The sequence below is a fragment of the Labrus bergylta genome, chromosome 17 (genome assembly GCF_963930695.1).
Source record: "Labrus bergylta chromosome 17, fLabBer1.1, whole genome shotgun sequence".
NCBI lineage: Eukaryota > Metazoa > Chordata > Actinopteri > Labriformes > Labridae > Labrus > Labrus bergylta.
This window is the reverse complement of record NC_089211.1, coordinates 24,269,664-24,287,822: the sequence shown is the minus strand read 5'-3', so window position 1 is coordinate 24,287,822 and position 18,159 is coordinate 24,269,664. Positions and strand designations below refer to the sequence as shown.

General features: G+C 41.0%; 2 protein-coding genes and 1 long non-coding RNA gene across 8 annotated transcripts in view; all 3 read right to left on the bottom strand.

Moving 5' to 3' along the window:
* Window positions 1–9,888, bottom strand: part of LOC110001638 (electrogenic sodium bicarbonate cotransporter 1-like) — a 41,145-nt gene extending 31,257 nt beyond the window's left edge. For 2 of the 6 annotated variants that reach the window (XM_065965505.1, XM_065965501.1), the window contains exons 1-3: window positions 9,548–9,888; window positions 4,184–4,257; window positions 2,232–2,399 (exon numbers count right to left, since the gene is read on the bottom strand). In XM_065965505.1, coding sequence (XP_065821577.1) covers window positions 2,232–2,399; window positions 4,184–4,257; window positions 9,548–9,567 — 262 coding nt within the window. In that variant the 5' untranslated portion in view covers window positions 9,568–9,888. The remainder of the gene's footprint in view (window positions 1–2,231; window positions 2,400–4,183; window positions 4,258–9,547) is intronic. The other 4 variants (XM_065965503.1, XM_065965504.1, XM_065965502.1 and 1 more) reach the window with 3 other exon arrangements.
* LOC136183144 (uncharacterized) overlaps window positions 1–18,159 on the bottom strand; it is a 178,877-nt gene that overhangs the window by 109,065 nt on the left and 51,653 nt on the right. The window lies entirely within an intron of this gene.
* dck (deoxycytidine kinase) lies at window positions 11,401–17,120 on the bottom strand. The gene is made up of 7 exons (XM_020657129.3): window positions 16,890–17,120; window positions 16,503–16,618; window positions 14,496–14,689; window positions 13,619–13,766; window positions 13,405–13,520; window positions 13,068–13,167; window positions 11,401–11,630 (listed from the first exon to the last, which is right to left on the bottom strand). Exons 1-7 carry the CDS (start codon window positions 16,990–16,992, stop codon window positions 11,604–11,606), a joined length of 804 nt encoding a protein of 267 aa, XP_020512785.1. The 5' UTR covers window positions 16,993–17,120; the 3' UTR covers window positions 11,401–11,603.

Sequence of the window (18,159 nt, the reverse complement as noted above, 5' to 3'; positions counted from 1 at the left end):
AAATGAGATTTTCTTGGAATTCAATGCTGCGTTTACACCATTACTAAATCATGTGTTTCCATGTGTGTGTGTGTTCATGTAGAAGAGAGAGGTCTTCTTGTAGGCTCATGTAAAGCTGATTTACAGATAATTATTATTCCTCCTGCTCTAAGAAAATGATCGTGGGATTAATGATTCTTCCATGCCGCATTCCTAATCTGCCATATAAGGGCAGACATCTGGTGCTGCTTCCTGAAGATAGACCCATGAGGCCGACGACAATCTTTAAAATGTGTACTTTGAGGCCAAACGCTGCATCCATGTGGTGTCGGAAATGATCAGAAGAAAAGTGTTTCATACTGAGAAAAACTATTTGGTAAGCCTCAGAGAAGAAGAAAAACGATAAACCGGTGATCAGCTTGATGTCACCGTTTGTAGAAAATTGTTTTTCCCAGGATACTTTTAATCCATTTCTTGTAGCTTTAGGATTGTTGAGAAGCAGAATTTTCAAAGAGGCATTATCCAAAGATCAGAAAATGTAATGTCTACGATTAAAGGCTTTAAAATGTGATTTTTTTGATCCAGCAGATGTCGCCCTTGAGCACCAGCATGAAACCAAAACAACTCGCGCTGCATTGTTGTGTTAGCATGCTAATGCTAGCGATCTTTATTCTGCTGGTATCTTCACACTGCATGTAAATTTACCTGAAATGAGCGTGATCTAGAAACACAGTTAAGCAGTGAGTACAGTATGTTATTCTTCTTTTCTCTAGTCCCTCAATTAAACAACTTTTATACACTAGGGGAGGAGTCAGCCGGCCGTCCTGGCGATGTAAACAAACTGAAGATAGGACTCTGAAAACTGTGAAAACATCACAGACAGTGGGACTCGGGTGTTACACCCATTGTAGACAGTCATGACTCATATTGTATAGATTCTATACAATATAGCTAGATTGTATAGACTGTAAATAAACATGGATGAAGCCTGAGTGATTCACCTATTGGTTACTAAAGGAGGCTTCTGAATCCTGTTGATGGAGGTTGCCATGCTGGAAATCCTGTCTCAACCTAACGACAGGCTGAGAGCTGGAGGAGCTGAGGCCGGTGTGAAGCCTCCTGACAAACAGCTGCACCGCGCCCGCCTGCCCACCTGCCCACCCGTCAGGTCAGCCACGCCTCTCTTATTAAGAATAACTCTGATCCTTCATGTTAAAATCTAAACAGTTCAGGTATAAAAACATGGACAGTGTGTGTGGATAAAGACTAGAGCCAATCAGAAACCAGGCTGTAATGTTCATTTCTGCTGTGTAACCAGATCATTTTGAACAGAGGGTGTAAGTGACTTTCTGGGGGCTTTGCATGCTTTGATTGACAGGGACAGTGGATAGAGTCTGAAATTTAGGGACGAAGAGAGAGAGCGGGGAATGACACGTCGGAATCGAGCCCGGGGGAGTTAGCATTGAAGACTACAGCCTCCGTACATAGAGACAATCCAACCAATTAAAAAAGGCTACTGGCTGACTTCATACTACACAGAATGACAGCATTATAAAAAGATTTGTGTGTGTGTGTGTGTGTTTGTGTGTGTGTATACATGATGCCTTTTTCCTTATGTAGGAGGGTTTAAGTTTGTACCCATTTTGCTGCTAACCGTGTAGATTAGTTCTGAGAAATTATGATCCGCCACATATCCTATTTATAGCGTTCCCATGTTGTTTCCACATTACGACTTAAAGCTCAAAAACAACAAAGAAGAGCTTTGAACTCTGGAGGTCAAGCATCCGAGGATCATGTGAAAGGAGGGTTACATTCACGAGATCCTGCTTCATTTACAGCCAATTCTTTCAAAGACTCTTTACTGATTTTAATTCTGAACTGAAGGGGTTAAATAAGGGAGCATTGTCCGTCTGTATCTAGTAAATATCTTGCTTCTGCTCCCTCCTTAACTTTGGGTGTTTTATCATCTGAGGATCCTCTCGCACAAATCCTACAACAAAAGCACGGCTTTAATCTTCCAGGTAAATACACACACACACCTGTGTTTACATCACAAACTGAAAGCGGATGTCATTTTTCAGATTCATATTTTGCAGTAACTCTACTCTGAGTGTAGGTTTTCTGCTCTTTTCTTTCCAACTTCTTCGGTTGCCAACAACATCTGGAGAGTGATATAACCCTCGGTAATGTGACTCTGGTGATTTGTATTCTCCACACTGAAATGCTTTTTTTTTTTTTTTTTCAGAACTCACTGAGAGGTTTGAGGATGTAGGCGTTGGACTCTTCCCCGTCTGACTTGTACCCCTCCGTGCTCTGATCCGGCCGTTCCCGCTTCTCCTTGTGGCTGGACTTGCGTCTGTGGCGTCTCCTCCGGTGGTAGCTCTTGGGAACGTGCACGCCGATGTACACGGTGTGGTGACCTGCCCGTGACAAGATGATGCAGATCAGATTACACTCACACAAAAAAAATCACATTAATCCTGAATGTTGCTAATCCGTATATCACCACTGGAAGGAAAAAAAAAAGAAAAACAATGGCGGACTGGTTTGACTTGTGTGACGGAAATGTTCGCATATCACTCTGACGCATTGTTTCCAGCTCTTCCTTGACATTTATGGTTTGTTTCCCCATCAGGAAGAGTATGACAGCTGGGTTTTAACATGACATAAAGGCTGACATTTTCCTTCACAACATCGCATTCAGGACATCATCACTCATTGTCTCCAGGAAGTAACAAGAGAGAGAGAGAGAGAGAGAGAAACAAGAGAGAAAAGAAGAAGACAGGGGCTGTGCGTGGAATCACACCACTCACTTTATGGTGAATACAGCCCGACCAATTTATCAGCGAGCCGATAATGTTGGCCGATATTAGCATTGGTATCGGCTAATTTTATCTCTTATGTTCTCTGATATTACTAGATTCATTCACCAGTCGTATGACGTTTCATTTGCGTATCATGTGCAGTTAATTTCCAGTCAAGTGACCATCTTGTCTCCATTACACATCTTTTCCAAGTGTTTAAAAACTGTATTTGAGGGATCAACGCAATAAACATGTATATCGTATATCTATATCATCTATCTCTACAGATCGAAGAGGAATCTAAGAAGGATATCGGCCGATATATCGTGATCAGATTAATTTTCTCTCCCCAATATCGGCCCCAAAGATCCTAAATCGGTCGGGCTCTAATAGTGAATATGCCATTTAGCAGTATTGTCAAAGTTCTGAGTGAGCATTATCAGACGGTACACATAGAGGACTCATCGTATCCCACAATGCATTGTGAAAGGTAGCGTACAACCGATGGTCCCTATCCAAGCAATACCATCATGCAGTGCAGATCAAAGAATTTAAAGAGATGAAAGTGGCATTTGACTTCTCTCAGACGAACAAACGCAGCGACCAGCTTGAACACAGTCACATGAAAAAAAATTCATATTGGAGCATTTTTACAGAAATCTCTTTCAACAGAGTTGCTTTAGTTTTTCCTAATGAAGCTGACAGACACGAGACCAGAGTCTGTAAACACAAATATTTAAGTTTGGTGTGAACATTTTTTTTGCATTTTATTTAATAAAAGCTCAGTATTTTATGTTTATTTATCACCATTAATAGTTTTGGCCAGCGGGAAGCTGTACGTTTTAGTTGTGGGACAGAAATGGCGTCATTATTGGACCACAATATGTTTTTCTTATTGGGCCCAATGAGAGCACTTCATAGTCGACTACAAAGAACTCGTCATTTAAGGAGTAGGGAATGAGTGTGTGATGTCAGACACAACTAGGGAGAAGATAGCACTGAAGCTAATGTGTGTTTTCAACCATGCAATCCATGAAGAAGTCTTGTGGTTTGATTAACATCTTTACAAACTTTGCAGCGGTCCATCATGCCGCAAATTTCATCCATGGAAAAAACTCTACTTTTGAACCAGTTTTTAAACGTCGTTAACAGGAAATGATGTTCTGGGTTCCAACTACTAACAGCTCAACGAAACACATAACGTTGGTTGTTGGCAGTCTGTGGATGAATTCTCCTGTGGCCTTAACTTGACAGCCAGTGCTGGACAATCTGCAGAAACATCTTCCTGTGTTTATCTTACATAATGTGTTCAGCTTTCCACCGATACCAGAGGGGGAGACTACAGGTTTCACAGGGTGGATGAGGGGATAAAGTGAGCTGGATTTCATCACGGATCTTACCTTCCACTTCCTCCTCGTCGCAGACGTGTTTGACAAAGGACGCTCCTCTGTCCAAGACCGCTTCATCCTCCACTCTGCAATGAAAAGGGAGAACAATGTTTTAACTTAATCGATTAAAAAGTTAAACATTTACAATGATTGTGTTGAGTTACATATTCTTTTGAACAACTTAAGTCACCTATCTCAAGTTGTGTCAACACACTCGATTGCTGACTCTGTTTTTAAACAATCTAAATTTGAGATTTTGATATGGTTAAAAACATGAATACCTGCAAAGCAAATGCTTCAAAATCTGCCAACCGGGTATGTTTTTAGGAGCATTCTGATACTATTGCATTCGCCCACAAATGACCGATATCTTGTTTTCCATCCAACAACAATGCTGCAACCATCATGAGAGTTCTTATGAAACAGCTCGTTGTAAATGGAGAGATTTTGCAACACTTTTACCGCAGAAAAATCTTTAAGTGAGTAACACTGGAACTACTATTGCAAAATACTGTAGGAGGCCTCATGTTTACTCCGGGGTCAGAAACATCCTCATGGTCTGAAGTTTCCTTTAAAACGCTATTCCTTAAAGTTCCTGGAGAGTCGGAAGGAATGTTGCTCCCTTCAATGCAGTGAAGCGTGGACTAATCGAATCCAGGAAAAGCAAGCTTTGGGCCAAAACATATGCAATCAATCTCAGAATATAGCCGTCTAAAGCCAAAACAGCTAGAGTTTATCACTGCAAAAACTGAAGCCAATATATCATTACGGTTTTAAGTCCTACACTTATCTGTTAGGATATCTTCCAGCTTTTTTCCTGGGATAACATAAAGCGTGTCAGCATCGAATCAAGAATTTATCTGGCGTGGCTAATCTGACCAATTTATGAGAACAGTTCTGTTAAACAACAAAACATGAATTACCATTTTTGGGAACCGTATCAAGAATGTCAATAAGCCCAAGAATAAAACCCCCCAAACATGAGGATGACACTGTGTGCAAAATGAAGGGATGGGAGCAGTGTACACAAACTTCTAAATAAACATAGTCAGGAAGGATACAACTTGTTCCAGCGATAGCACCGGACGCTAATCGGACTCTTCTCCCAGAGGGTTTTCATATCTGGCCTTGAGAAAGATAGAGGTACAACGCTGATTGGCAGGACAGTAATGTCGAGCCATGAGTTAGCGCCTAGATCAAAGAAAGTGGGGAGTGGCAAGGCTTGGTGCAAAGTAATACTAATACAGTAATAAGCCTCTGTAGCCTCCTTTTGTTGCAAGCAATAAAGGGTAGTTCAAGTTTTGAAGCCATTGTTTAATTCCAGGTTTCTTTGCATGAGCTGCTCTGCTCGAACGCTCCCTCCATGACGGAGCGAATGGAAAGCATCACTATAGCTTTAGAGAGTTTGTTTTGCAATGCACTTGAAGTATTTATAACAAACAGCTTAAAGTGTCATTCAGAATGTGGTCAGTGGACATAACTATAGAAAACACGAAGGGTGGAGCCATTTTATTCCAGTCTTTCACAACCATTCACCAAATTTAAATCTAAACAAAGGCCATTTCACCCTGCCTCATGTCAGACTCACTCAGGCGGGGAAGCGATCAAGCTGTCAAAGACCAAGAGTCATGGCAAAGCATTATCATCATAGTCATTTAAACGTTTCCAAAATGTTCAGAGACTAAAAAGATAATGGCAAGTGAAAATATGGACAGCCATCCTGCCCTAGCCCAAGATACAACATAATGCAGCCTATTGAATGCTAGCTTTAGCTGTTGTCTAATGGTAACGGGTTATAAACGGCTAATGTTAGCATGCAGCCATTTTCTTGTAAACTCTTTAAAAGCAAAGCTAATTACAATACAAAGATACTAATGGTGCCAGTTTTGTATTGGGTCATAAACAACCATTACTTAATGAGCAATGCTTTTTGATTTATGAACGATATTATAAACGTTAGCCTAGTTGTTTTTGTACAGTTGCCAATGGGTCACCAACAGCTTTTGTTTAATAGTATGTGTGTAATGTGTAAGCTAGCAGTTGACTGCTAGTAGAACAAACGACTAACAGGATACCCCACGCAGCCCCAACCTATGAATTACGTGCTCAGGTTGCTGGTTGCTACAGTAACCAGTACATCAACAGCTAACAAATATTATTTTATACGAAACATGTCGGTCATGATACAGACTACTCCCTAAAAGCTAATGTTAGCTAGGAAGTAATTCATCGCTAGGTGGTTTCTCACGGTAGCTAATGGAAGTGCTAACAAGCATCCAGCTATTTTTGTAGCCTGCTAACCAAACAGAGTATTACACACAATTAGAATTAAGCTATTAAAGATAAGTAGGCTATGTACAGTAGGCTAGTAGTCATTAATTCAACAGTGGAAACTTCAAATGGCCTTGATGACCTTCTAGATCAATAATCTTTAACGTTGCTAATCTTTGAAATGATATTGATTGCTCAGGTTCATAATGACTTGTAGTCTGGAACAGAGCATGACATTAAAAGAGCATTTGTGTCGCCCACATTGAGCATGATTTTAGAGGAAATTGGCTGCTGTGGTGACATGCATCTTTCCAGGAACACAGCTCGGTCTTGTAGCATTTACTTGAACAAAGTGTCGAGAGTTAAAGTGTGAGTTTGCACGAAGAAAGGTCAAGTAACAACACAGCGAGAAAAAACATGAGCTAAACAGGAGAGCTCAAGGTAGCTCATGTTGCAGGTTTACTGCCGCCTGTATAGCTGGTGACTGGAGCCATGTTAATCACTCACTGAGACCTCAGAGAGGGAGACCCTTTCTGATGAAAAACACAACACAGGTGGTGCACAGGCATGCAGGATGCAAGAGGAAGAGCTCGGAAATCAAAAAGAACTAGACTGGTATGAAGAGCGGAAATAAATGCAGATTTGAGAATAATGAGAATTTGGGAAGCTGCAAGTTTGCGAGAGTATAATGACAAATATTTTTCCAGCACTGTCCTAATGACCTACTCTTGCAAGACTGCATACATATCTTTGTTTTAATACACGAGACCGATAAGATCTCGTGTCTGCGTCAGTGTGAATGCTGGAAATCTTCTTGATCTCCTTTTTCTATTTCCTGCTATAACTTCCCGAGCTTGATTAATAAAAGGGGGGGGGGGGGGGAGAAACACAAGCCGGGTTGAAGGGTCAGAGAGCAACCTGCTGCATCCATCTCACAACTTCTCACTGTGCCGCTTGTCTTCTTAGTGACCTCATGGGTCGGGATAAACCTGTCGGTGCGTGAGGAGCAGGGATCAGCTGCTCCAGATCAGGGATCATCCCCATCTCTTTAACAGAATGACGCACCAGATCCCACCAGCAGCCAGGTTCAACAATAGTCTGAAACCCCCCCACCACCACCAACACAACCAGGAGTACAACCAGAAACACAGGGATGATACAGAAGTGATATAACTTCACCCAGAAGGGACATTTTGAGTGTTTAACAGTTGGAATCTGAGGGTGTGAAAGGTGGGAGTACAGCATGTTTGAGTCATATCTATCAGAATAAAAAGGGGTCTGCATTAGGTCAGCCACAAGAAATGAATTTAGATGCATAAAGAAAAACTTTCAGTGTTTAAATACTGCTAGAAACTTCTCAAACCACGCTTAATCCACTTGCAAGGTAGCGGTTGATAGCCAACTTTTAAGGCTGACAATGGAATAGAATAGAATGACTTTATTGATCCCTAACTGGGAAATTGTGGTGTTACAGCAGCAGGTTATCCAAACAGACAATATTAGCAAATTTAAACACAATATAATATTAAAAACAAAGTAAATAAGCACTAAAAATATCAAAACTAAGAATGGGAATAAATACAACCAGGATTTAACTTAGCATTACTAGTCTTAAATATGAAAGATTAAATGTTAATGTGCAAAAAAACTTGAAACAATTTGAAGTCTTCTTTTGATGACCTTTATTTCCCTAAATTCTTTGCCATTTTATAGACTAAAAGATGCATTTATTATGTTTCAAGACAGTTTGCATGAGACTAATTCATTACAGAAATAACTATGGTTAAAAGGGTCGAAACCAACATTGGAAATGCTAGGACAAAAAGAATGTTTGAACTGACCCAAGTATAGTCTGTATCTGTTTCTGGTTTCTACAAATCAAATAGTGTGAGGTGTGAAAAAGGTCGGTGTAAGTAGACAAGGAGGAAAAGGGGCACAGAGGAGTTTTACTGTACTGAGGAGTCTTTAATGTGATTACTAAATCAAAATCATCTCCTCTCCGGACTTTTTGGAAATCCCACTGACAACATTCAGCTGGATGAGGAAATATGAATAGCTATCTAATGTATCTGATCACCAGTAAGCAAGGGCACAAAAGGGGACATTCAAGACTCAGGTTAGAAACCATGAGGAAGAGTCTCAACGGAAGAAAAATAAAGAAAAGAAAATCAATGTCACAAAGGAAAGTAGAGAGAACAATTGCAGCTAGATTTCACAATCCAACACAAAACAAAAGAATGAGGAATCAAGTTGGGATTTTACGGTTTCTGTTGAGGGCAGGGCAGACACCTGAGTTGAGCCACAATAGGCGACTTGTTACTTTATAGGAGGTGGTGATAGTGACACTGTAGGGGACTATGCCCAAGTCTAGAATCAGAATCAGACGAACTATAGCGCCATTTCCGCACCTAAAAAAAAAAAATTTTGCTACTTTGTTGAAGCAACTGGTGCAGGCTGCAGATGTGGGTTTTGCAAAAACAGCTGATGAATTCCAGGTGCATGTCAGAAAAGGTCATGCACAGTGTTTCCGTGTTTCATAGCAACACGCGGAGTCTGACGCGTCATTGCGCAACGTGGACGCAGCACACGCTGTCCCCCGCACGCTCAAGTGTGGAGTTTTGCCCCCACATGGCACACTTCATACTCCGCGTTTTTCATTAAAAAAAAGTGACTCTATAGAGACAACTCTCCTGCACTTCACTTGGCGTGCACTCCCTGCCCTGCTTGTCTCGCTAATCACCTGGGACAGGTTCTCGGAAAATAGATTACCTGGCTGTTCAAAGCCACGGTGGCGCGGCAGCAGCTTGGCTTATCCAGGGAAAGGGTGGTGCACGAATGACTGAAGGCATTTCTCAACTTGCTTTCAGCGAAACGTTCATTTATTTAAGATTTGGCGCACAAGTGAGTAACCAAAGCAAGTTGAGTAGTCGGAAAAATTCAGTTTTACGCACAGAAAATCTGCACCGAATGAGTCACTCACCTGATACCTAATTTACACTTCCGAACTTTCACACGTCAACAAGACGGGAAATGCCCTCCTGCAGGCGAAAGTTCACACTGCTGAAAGCTGTTAACAAGGAAAAGAGGAGAGATCTTAAAACTTACTTTGACTTCTCGGAACTCATGGTGACCAGTTTCGCCTTTTTGAGGCTTGATCAATCCTTCTGCTCAGTTTAGGTGTCTCTTATAGTCTTTGCTTACAGATGTTCTCCTCCTTTTATCTGTCGCGCTTTTTCTACAGTCAAAAAAGAAAAAAAGTCGTAAAAGGAGCCGGAGCTGTCTCGCTGGAGTGATTTCTTTCCACCCTGTAAATCAAACGTTGAAAAAAAGCAAATCCTCATATCGTGCTGGGCTCGCTCAGGTCGTGTCTCGGTGACATGGTGGAGATAAAAAAAAAAACCGACTCTTTAAATGTGTCTCTCTTGAAGCGTGTGGAGAGACTCTGAGAGCGCAGCGTGTCTGTTCCATATGTAAAGGGTGCCATCCCTCCTCCTGAGTGACGACACCGGGGGGCGGAGGTCACAAAGTTGTGCACTTGGGTGGCGCAGCACACTTCAACCTGACTATTGGTTTCTGTGTCGTTCATTTTGCATCTTTAGAGCCTTAATTTCACTTAATGTAGAAATAGTGTGTTGCTTTTCTGTGATTGGACAGATTCCCAGCAGCTTGGGCTTTAAATCCAGTCTAAATTATTAAAAAAATTTGATTGCAAAAGCATTCAGACCTTTGTCACAAAACATTTCAATATTAACTTGGTTTAACGCCTGATTACGTAAACCTTTGTTAACCTATGTTAAAGAAAGAAGACCTGCAGGAGCTGCTTCACCTTCATATGCTCTCTGCTCGCTCTAATCTACCTCTCTCTCTCATGCACACAACTTGTGCAATTATAATAATTATGATAACAAACATTTATGGCACATATTTCAGATAGGGTGAATCAAGTCCAACAGGTAAATGAGCTCAGCAGTCTGAGTCGTGTTGTGGAGACTGGCGACCTCTTGTGGACGAGACAAGTAATACAATTAAAAAACTTTGGAGGAATCAATAAACATTGGAGATGCACCGGTTGTTAAAATCCGGGTCGATACAGATGTTTAAAATAACACTTTTACCCCATTTTGATATATTTTCATGACTTCATGTCTTTTGTTCACACTGAGCTGTGATTGGATGATTCTAAATACAATAAGGCTATTTCACTTCATGTACAGTGCTGGGCTCATTCTCTGTGCCACTCCAGAAGAATAAAAAAAATGGATGAGACTCAGAGTCAGATGTCGTTGACTTTAGTTTCTGTATTTTGTGTTTGAAGCCACAAAAAGATTTAACAGTCATATTTACTTCCTCCGTTTGCCATCACAGCTTTGCTTGCCATCCTTTTGATTTGTACATCTCTATTTTAAAAAATTAAATAATAATCAGACTCCCACAGAAGAGATTCCTAAATTTAGAAAAATACAACCGAGAACACGTTTCAAGACTTTTGGCTGTACCATTTATTTTCCTCCTTTGAAAGTTGCTCCAGTGGTTTTCAAAAATATTAGTCGTGGAAGAGAGAAAGCCCAAAGTTCCTATTACCATGAACTACACACTTAATGTTACCATTTCTTTCTGGTGCTTTGAGTTTCAGTTTCATATAAAATATGCAGGTTGTGTTTATGTGCAAGAATATTTTCACAAAATGAAAATGTTTAGTTTTCTAACTTTTAGTTTTATTTGATTATTTGTTTCTGTATATTTGTTGTTGTTGGTTTATTTTCTGTGTATTGCTGGAGGAGTTTGGAGATGAACAGTGTACTCTTACACTCTTGTAATTTTTGTGTATCTACAGATGCTGGATAGTGAACCATAAGAAGGATCCACCAGTTGTACTCTCTCCACAGTTTGAGAAGGAATGGTTTATGGAATTACAGATCCCAGTCAACACCACGGTGTGGATAAAAAACAACCAAAACTATGAAAAGTTCAAGTTTATTGTCATTTGTTCATTTTCAAAATCAACACTTTTTCATTTGCACAAATCATAAATATACACGATTTAAGAAAACAATAAAAAAAAGTTAAAATACGAGAGGATAAACCATTTTGAATGATTTGATAAAAAATAAATGTCAAGCTTCTGACTTTTGTCTTCATTTATACTCTGACTCTTCTTCCATCACAATGTGCTCAAGAACTCCTTCACCTGAAAGAGAAGAAGAGTGACACCGTTAGCATCACTATTGATCGTGTGAATCTGAATCGACAGTATCTCGCTCTTCAGAGGACGTTTGTGCAGACTGCAGAGCATTGTGTTTTTGACTGGGGCCGTTTCTCACTAATGGTTTTTGAATGGGATGGAAATGTCTCGCAAAAGGTTTCCTGTGTTTACCGTCAACATGAAACTGCAACAGAAGCAGCTCTTCAGGCCTCATTTCCATCAGTGAAACCTGCCTGTGGGTTAGTATCAGAACGCTGCTGACCCCTCCCCTCTTTTAAAACACATGTTTAAGACTTTATTCACACCTTTGTAGACCTTTAAACTCTTATTCAGCTCGTGCAAAAATACAAGATATCAGACACTTTTCACCAGGTGTTTGAAATCGATAGTCTCAGTTATTTGAAGGATTGAGAGTATTAAAAAGAACAGAAGCTTTACAAAAACAACAACGACCTAACTTCTGTTCTTAAATCAAAAGCTCCCGAGCTCAGAAAATAGAGAGGACTGTCGCAATCGCACAAATACATCAAAAAGTCAAAGAGAGAGAGAGAGGGAGCATTTGTGCAAATCAGTCCGTGTGCAACCTGCTAAATTAAGAGATAAGAACAAGAAATTACCCACTATAGCTTCCTGTGACTTTGAATATTTGTTGCCATGGTAACGGCAGCAGGTATGAAAAAATCTGGTTTCCTGACGCCCCCTCACATCAGAAGACGAACAGTTTGCTCAGCCAATAGATGGCTCTATTTGACTCACATGTTGATTTTGTTTGTCCCAGTTTCTAAAAAGTTGATGTCTAATGTGTAACGTAAACAAAAACACATTGCAACTTGCATTGATAGTTTTTGTTTAAAAAAAAGCTGCCGCAAAAAAATCAGGCATGTCAACAATCACAGGAAGCCGGCGACATCCTGCAGCGACCGAGAAGTATCGATAAGTAAGATATGGAAAGTAGAGCCAGACCGATTTATCGGCGAACTGATGATATCGGCCGATATCGCAGATATTACTCGATTATTTACCGGTCAAAAAGCATTTAAATATCTTTGTATTAAACTAGCAGTTCTCTTTCACCAGCAGAGGGCGCTATATGGATTACAACAAACATCAAGTGTTTGATAACTGCATCTGAGGGATCAACACAATAAATGTGTAACTTTATATCTAAAGATTAAAATAGAGAGAAAGATATCGGCATTTGATTTTTTTCTCTACCCAATCCGGCCCCCAAAAATGTCATATCGGTCGGGCCCTAGTGGAAATACACAACTTATCCAGCAGGTGATGCTATAAAAAAATATAATGAACAACTTTGTGGGATGATTATAAAAAGTTGGCCCCCTTATAATGTCGTCGGGAGCGTCTGAATGAGGCACAGTCGGTAAAGCTTTCCTTCTTTATTTGTCTTTCAGTGCGACTCACCTTCTCAATCATGTCGGCGCTCTTTGTGTTGGTCACTTTAAAGTCTTCACTCACATCTATGGTCAGGATGGGGATGTCACTGAGGTACTCAAAGTCTGTGCTGCGGGGACAGAGAGAGAAGGGGGGGGGGGGGGGGGGTCATGCTGAGTTGACTTCTTTAAAGTGAATCTTTCATCTTTTAAAATCATTCTGGAGAACACTGAAGAATAAAAACACACATTTGCAGCCTCATGTATTTCTTGAACTTTTACTGCCTGCACTTTAAAGCATACACTTTGTGCTGCGTATGAGCCATTGTGTGTTTTATTGTATTTCTTTTGTGCATGTGTGGACCTACGTCATGCTCTTATGCTGCAGCCAGCTCTCGTGTTTAAAATGCAGCTTCTCCAGATACTCCAGAGGAATGTCCTGCTCCTCCTCTCTGCCTCTCAGGTGCAGACGCTCTAAACATTTCTGCAACACAAACACAAAAATCATATTTTAAGCATTGCAGCAGAGATGTTTTCAGATGTGATTGCATGAGTTAAGTCGAGGAGATCGAGGGCGAGTACCTCAGGTGAAGCTCTCAGGTAGATGATACCGTCCAGCTCGATGTTCTTGCCGAACTGGCTGTGCAGCCAGCCGTGCCAGTCCTGATAGATGGACCACTCTGTGTCGCTCAGACACTCGCTCTCGTAGAGGTTTGCTGCAAAGATGTACCTGAGAGGACACAGCAGGAGGGCATGGAAAACAAAATGTCAAGAGACTGTTTATCAAAAAACATGATAATTCTGGAAGCCATTTTTTATAATGTTCTAAAACTTGTTTTAAATATAAACAATGCACTTCATGTATGAGAAATTATAAGGGAAGGTGACATTAAGACAGTTGAAAAACTGATGTAATGTCACTGATGTCAAAATGATGAATGAGAAAAATTTAATTTGCTAATTTCCAGCCTTAAAACGTCAGTCATTTTTTACCAATCAATCTGTCGACTCATCAACGGATTTATAATTCTTTAACAGCTCACAAAAGTGCATGCCAACATCTTCAAAACTGCTTTTTTAGTCATGTCAACACAACAATTAAAAAAAACCCCTGAAAGAATAGAAAATAATGACTTCATTGATCCCAAACTGGGACATGTGGTGTTACAGCAGCAGGTTATCAAAGCAAATAAAACAATATAAGAATAAATACTTAAATAAGCACTTAGAATATTAAAAAAACAGGATAGGAAGAGATTTATACATCAAGGATTTAACTTCATATTCCTACTGGTTTAACAATTATTCAGGCAAACAGATGCACCTCTTCTTTTCAGTCCTCCTTTAGGTGCTCTACCCCCAAAATGTAATGGATGTCCAGCGTCATGTAGACGACTTTGACAACTAGCTGATAAACTAACACACACACACACACACACACACACACACACACACACACCTGTCGCTGTAGATGGAGCGCTCAAAGAACTGCACGGGATTCTCGGCGTCTCTGAGCTTCCCGTTGGCCGATCGCATCTGAGCGCGGACGCGGCTGATGCAGGCGTAGCTCTGGAAGGTGTAGGCCCACCTCTCGGGCTTCTCGTACATCTTCTGCAGGATGTTCCCTCCGCTCCTCTGAGACGTGGTCAGCTCCTGTTTTAACCAATCAACACAAGGGAACGGCTGAAGATTAAAAACCCTGCAACACTTTTCAGACGAGGATTTATTAAATATCTACTGCTGGATGTACAAAATGCATCGAAGAAGGGGAACTATGTCAGGGTGTTCTGCAGGGCTGTAATGATGCTCATGACCAGTAGAGGGCGCTTCATCAAACTCCTGTATGATGTGTACATTAACTGACTGTTGCAGCACTGCAGGCGTGGCTGCACATACCTCAACAGTTACTGATCCACACATACTGATAACACTGTACTGTCACTTCACACTGTACTACACGATCAGCAGCTCAGTGTTCACAGTACACAGTAGTGATCAATCATCTGTGAGGCTGGCTGGCTTTCTTGCTGCTCCATTTTTTGAGTGAAAGAGCTAGATTAGCACGTAGCAGGGAGTGACTGATTAGACTAAAAGAAAAGTTATCAAATATTTTTTTTAAATCTCAGAAGATGACAATCTCAATTTATTTTCTCGACCCCTGACCTAAACTGATCCCTTCCACGGTGTCACTGCCACCCTCCTCACAGTGCTCCATCATGACATGAACGAGGGTCCCAAGTTGACAGCTAGAAGAAGATAACAGAATAATGTCTGACAGCGGTGGAAAGAATATAAAAGAGCGTGATAAGAGGAAGTGCATAAATACATGAATCCTGCTCTTTACTCTTTGTGTGTATTCTTGTTTGTTTACATGTATTGATTCATTATATGATTGGATCGTAGTTCCACTGGGGCGTACCTCTTGTTGTTAAAGTACTCATGGCAGAGGCAGTACAGCTATATTAAAAAGGAAATAATCTTCAGAAAAGGTAAAAGGGGTAATAATGGATTTGAAGTGTCTAAAAATGTCAATTTTAGTTGGCGTTTGTTTGTTTTGGATTTTGAAAACTTCGAGAATCGAAAAAGTACTTTTTTAGTTTTCTGTTGTATCTTTCATCACAAGAAGTACACACAAGATTTACACATTTCAGGGGGCGCAGCTGGAAGAGTCTTCATGTGTTAAGAAAAGAAGAAGTCCTTGCCTTGTTTTGAGAGTTTACTGTACGTCTAAGAGCAGGCGTGCAAGAAGTCCTCACTGAATAGATCTTTGTTTTTGGTGTAGGTGGGGAGGTGAGGCTTAGGAAAAGCTGAAAAACGATGCTGAGGTTTCTGTACTTCTCTGATGAGAGAAACGTCTACCATATTATTTAATTCAAGGATTGAAGGTGGAATTTGCTGCGACACCAAGTCTGTTAGGACCGGGTCTGATTCATGGTCATCAGTCTCAGACTACACTTTCTTGAGGCGACATCAATAAACGCAGACAGGCACCTGAATCTCCTGCTGACTGATTACAGACGGTACATGTCAAACCACTGAGTCGAGGGCGAGGGCGAGGGCGAGGCTGCAGTTGTGTGTGGGCGGTTTGGATTGGAGATTTTTTTTTCTCCTCCACGATGATGGCATGTTCATCTGTCTGGGTGTGAGACCATCTGTTGCTCTGTGTGTGTGTGTGTGTGTGTGTTGGTGGAGACCGCTGTGCAGATATATGGACAGATGGCAGCTGCACTCTAAATACAGATGAAGACCCTCCTAGTTATCCTAACATGTGCATGTTAAACCAGCAGATCATGTTCCTCATGCAGGATGAAATCCATCCTTCATTTATCGTTTCACAAGCTAAGAAGCAGAATCTCTCTCTCTCTGTCTCTCTCTGTCTCTCTCTCATACATGAATTTAAGCTTCCTGCATCAACTCAGGTGCATTATCTTTGAATGCACAAGTAGTACCAAAGTGTGTTTTGTACCTCAAAGTCACTTCCTTTTCTTTGGACATTGCACCACCTTGCGATCGGCTCTGGTACCACCTCCCAGTCCGCGCTCTGCTGCTCCAGAAGGCGCACAAAGGTGGATTTGCCGGCAGCTAAACACAAAGGATTGACAATTAACACAGCTCTAAACATCAACAACGTTACCTGGAAAAACACTTTGCAAGGGCATTAACTTCTGACTGTGTCTGCTGTTAGTTTAGCAGATGGAAGGAGAGCACAAAAAGGCGCTTGGCGGCAAAGTAATGACGTTAAAGAGCCGATAACGAAAAGAGTTCTCACCGTTTTATCTCCATGTAAATCACATTTTTAAAGTGTTAGTTTGAGTGTCAAGTTGATAGTTTTCTATGTATTCCGTGCACTCACCGATATTTCCCTCCACAGATATCCTCTTTATCCTCTTCTCCATCGAGTCGTTCATGGACTCGTCCACTGAGTCGGGGCAGGGTCTCTTCGGAGTAGGAGACATGCTTTTTTTTTTTTCTTCTTTCTAGCGAATAAAAAACGTTATTCCTTCTTGATTAAAGCGAGAGCTGCAGCTGTGTGGATGCTGAAGGCGCCCTGTCTGTTGTTTTTTAAAGTTTGGCGGTAACCGGCGGTTTTGCACAGCTGTGGCTCCGCCCCCCGGAAGCAGCTGCAAGCCCGCAGCCCTCCCGTGAACAACATCCCCATTGCATGGCTTTAGGACCGTTTGCATGTTGCTTCTTTTAATAAAGAGGGAAACATGTATTGTAAAAGCCTCCACCATAACTCATTATTTATTAAAACTGCAATATGATAATAATAATGAATAATATGTCCATGATAACAAAGTGCAATAATCTTGATAATGTGTAATAATAATGTATTTCTTGTACCTGTTGTAATCTTATTGCTATATTTCTACTGCTATGTTGTATATTTTGGAGCATCTGTAACGACCACATTTCCCTCTGCGATTAATAAAGTATTTCTGATTTCTGTATTAGTTGTATATTTTAAAGCTCCTGTGCAGACTTTTCAGCTGGTTATGAAATGGACTGAAATGAATACTGCTGCCTCTGTATGAGCTCCAAAAGCGATCCAGACATTCAGGGAAAATATTCAGAATTTCTAGACATTTGTTTTTTTTAGTTCTCGTACAGCCACAGAAAAATCTAAACAGACACGCACATCCCATAGTGGGCGCTGGATCAAAAAAACCATGAAAGGTAAGGACAGCCGAACAAGATCCGCACACCAACAAGCTCCCGTTTGAAGGATTTATTAAGTGACCTTTCAAGCAAACATTAGAGCAAGGCTGATTAAATATCCACCAGATATTTAAACATGGTGCATTTTGTGTTTGTACTTGTAACGCTGCGGCTTAGGGAGTGAATTTTACGATCAATGATCGGACTGCAGTGTGTCTCGCTGCCACCTACAGGGTCGGATCGGTACGCTCGGCACCCCAACAGAAGGGAACCAAAAAAGCAGGACGGTACGGATCGGTTATTTTGGTACCCTTCCCGACGGTGGAAACACAAATAAATGTGTACTGAACCGAACTGAACCGGACCGCTGGATGGAAATGAGGCTTTATTCAACGGAGAATAATTCGTTTTCAAACATTATTGTACATTTGAACAACATTAGTACCTGGAATAAAATGAAGACA

Bases quoted from the DNA above. Each gene is read 5' to 3' on its own strand.
- dck (XM_020657129.3), bottom strand. From the start codon at position 16,992: ATGTCTCCTACTCCGAAGAGACCCTGCCCCGACTCAGTGGACGAGTCC. The intron at 14,690-16,502 runs GTACAAAACACA...TGGTTAAAACAG, and splicing joins GAAAAGGAAGTGACTTTGAG to GAGCTGACCACGTCTCAGAG. The intron at 13,168-13,404 runs GTAGGTCCACAC...CTGTCCCCGCAG, and splicing joins CTGCAGCATAAGAGCATGAC to CACAGACTTTGAGTACCTCA.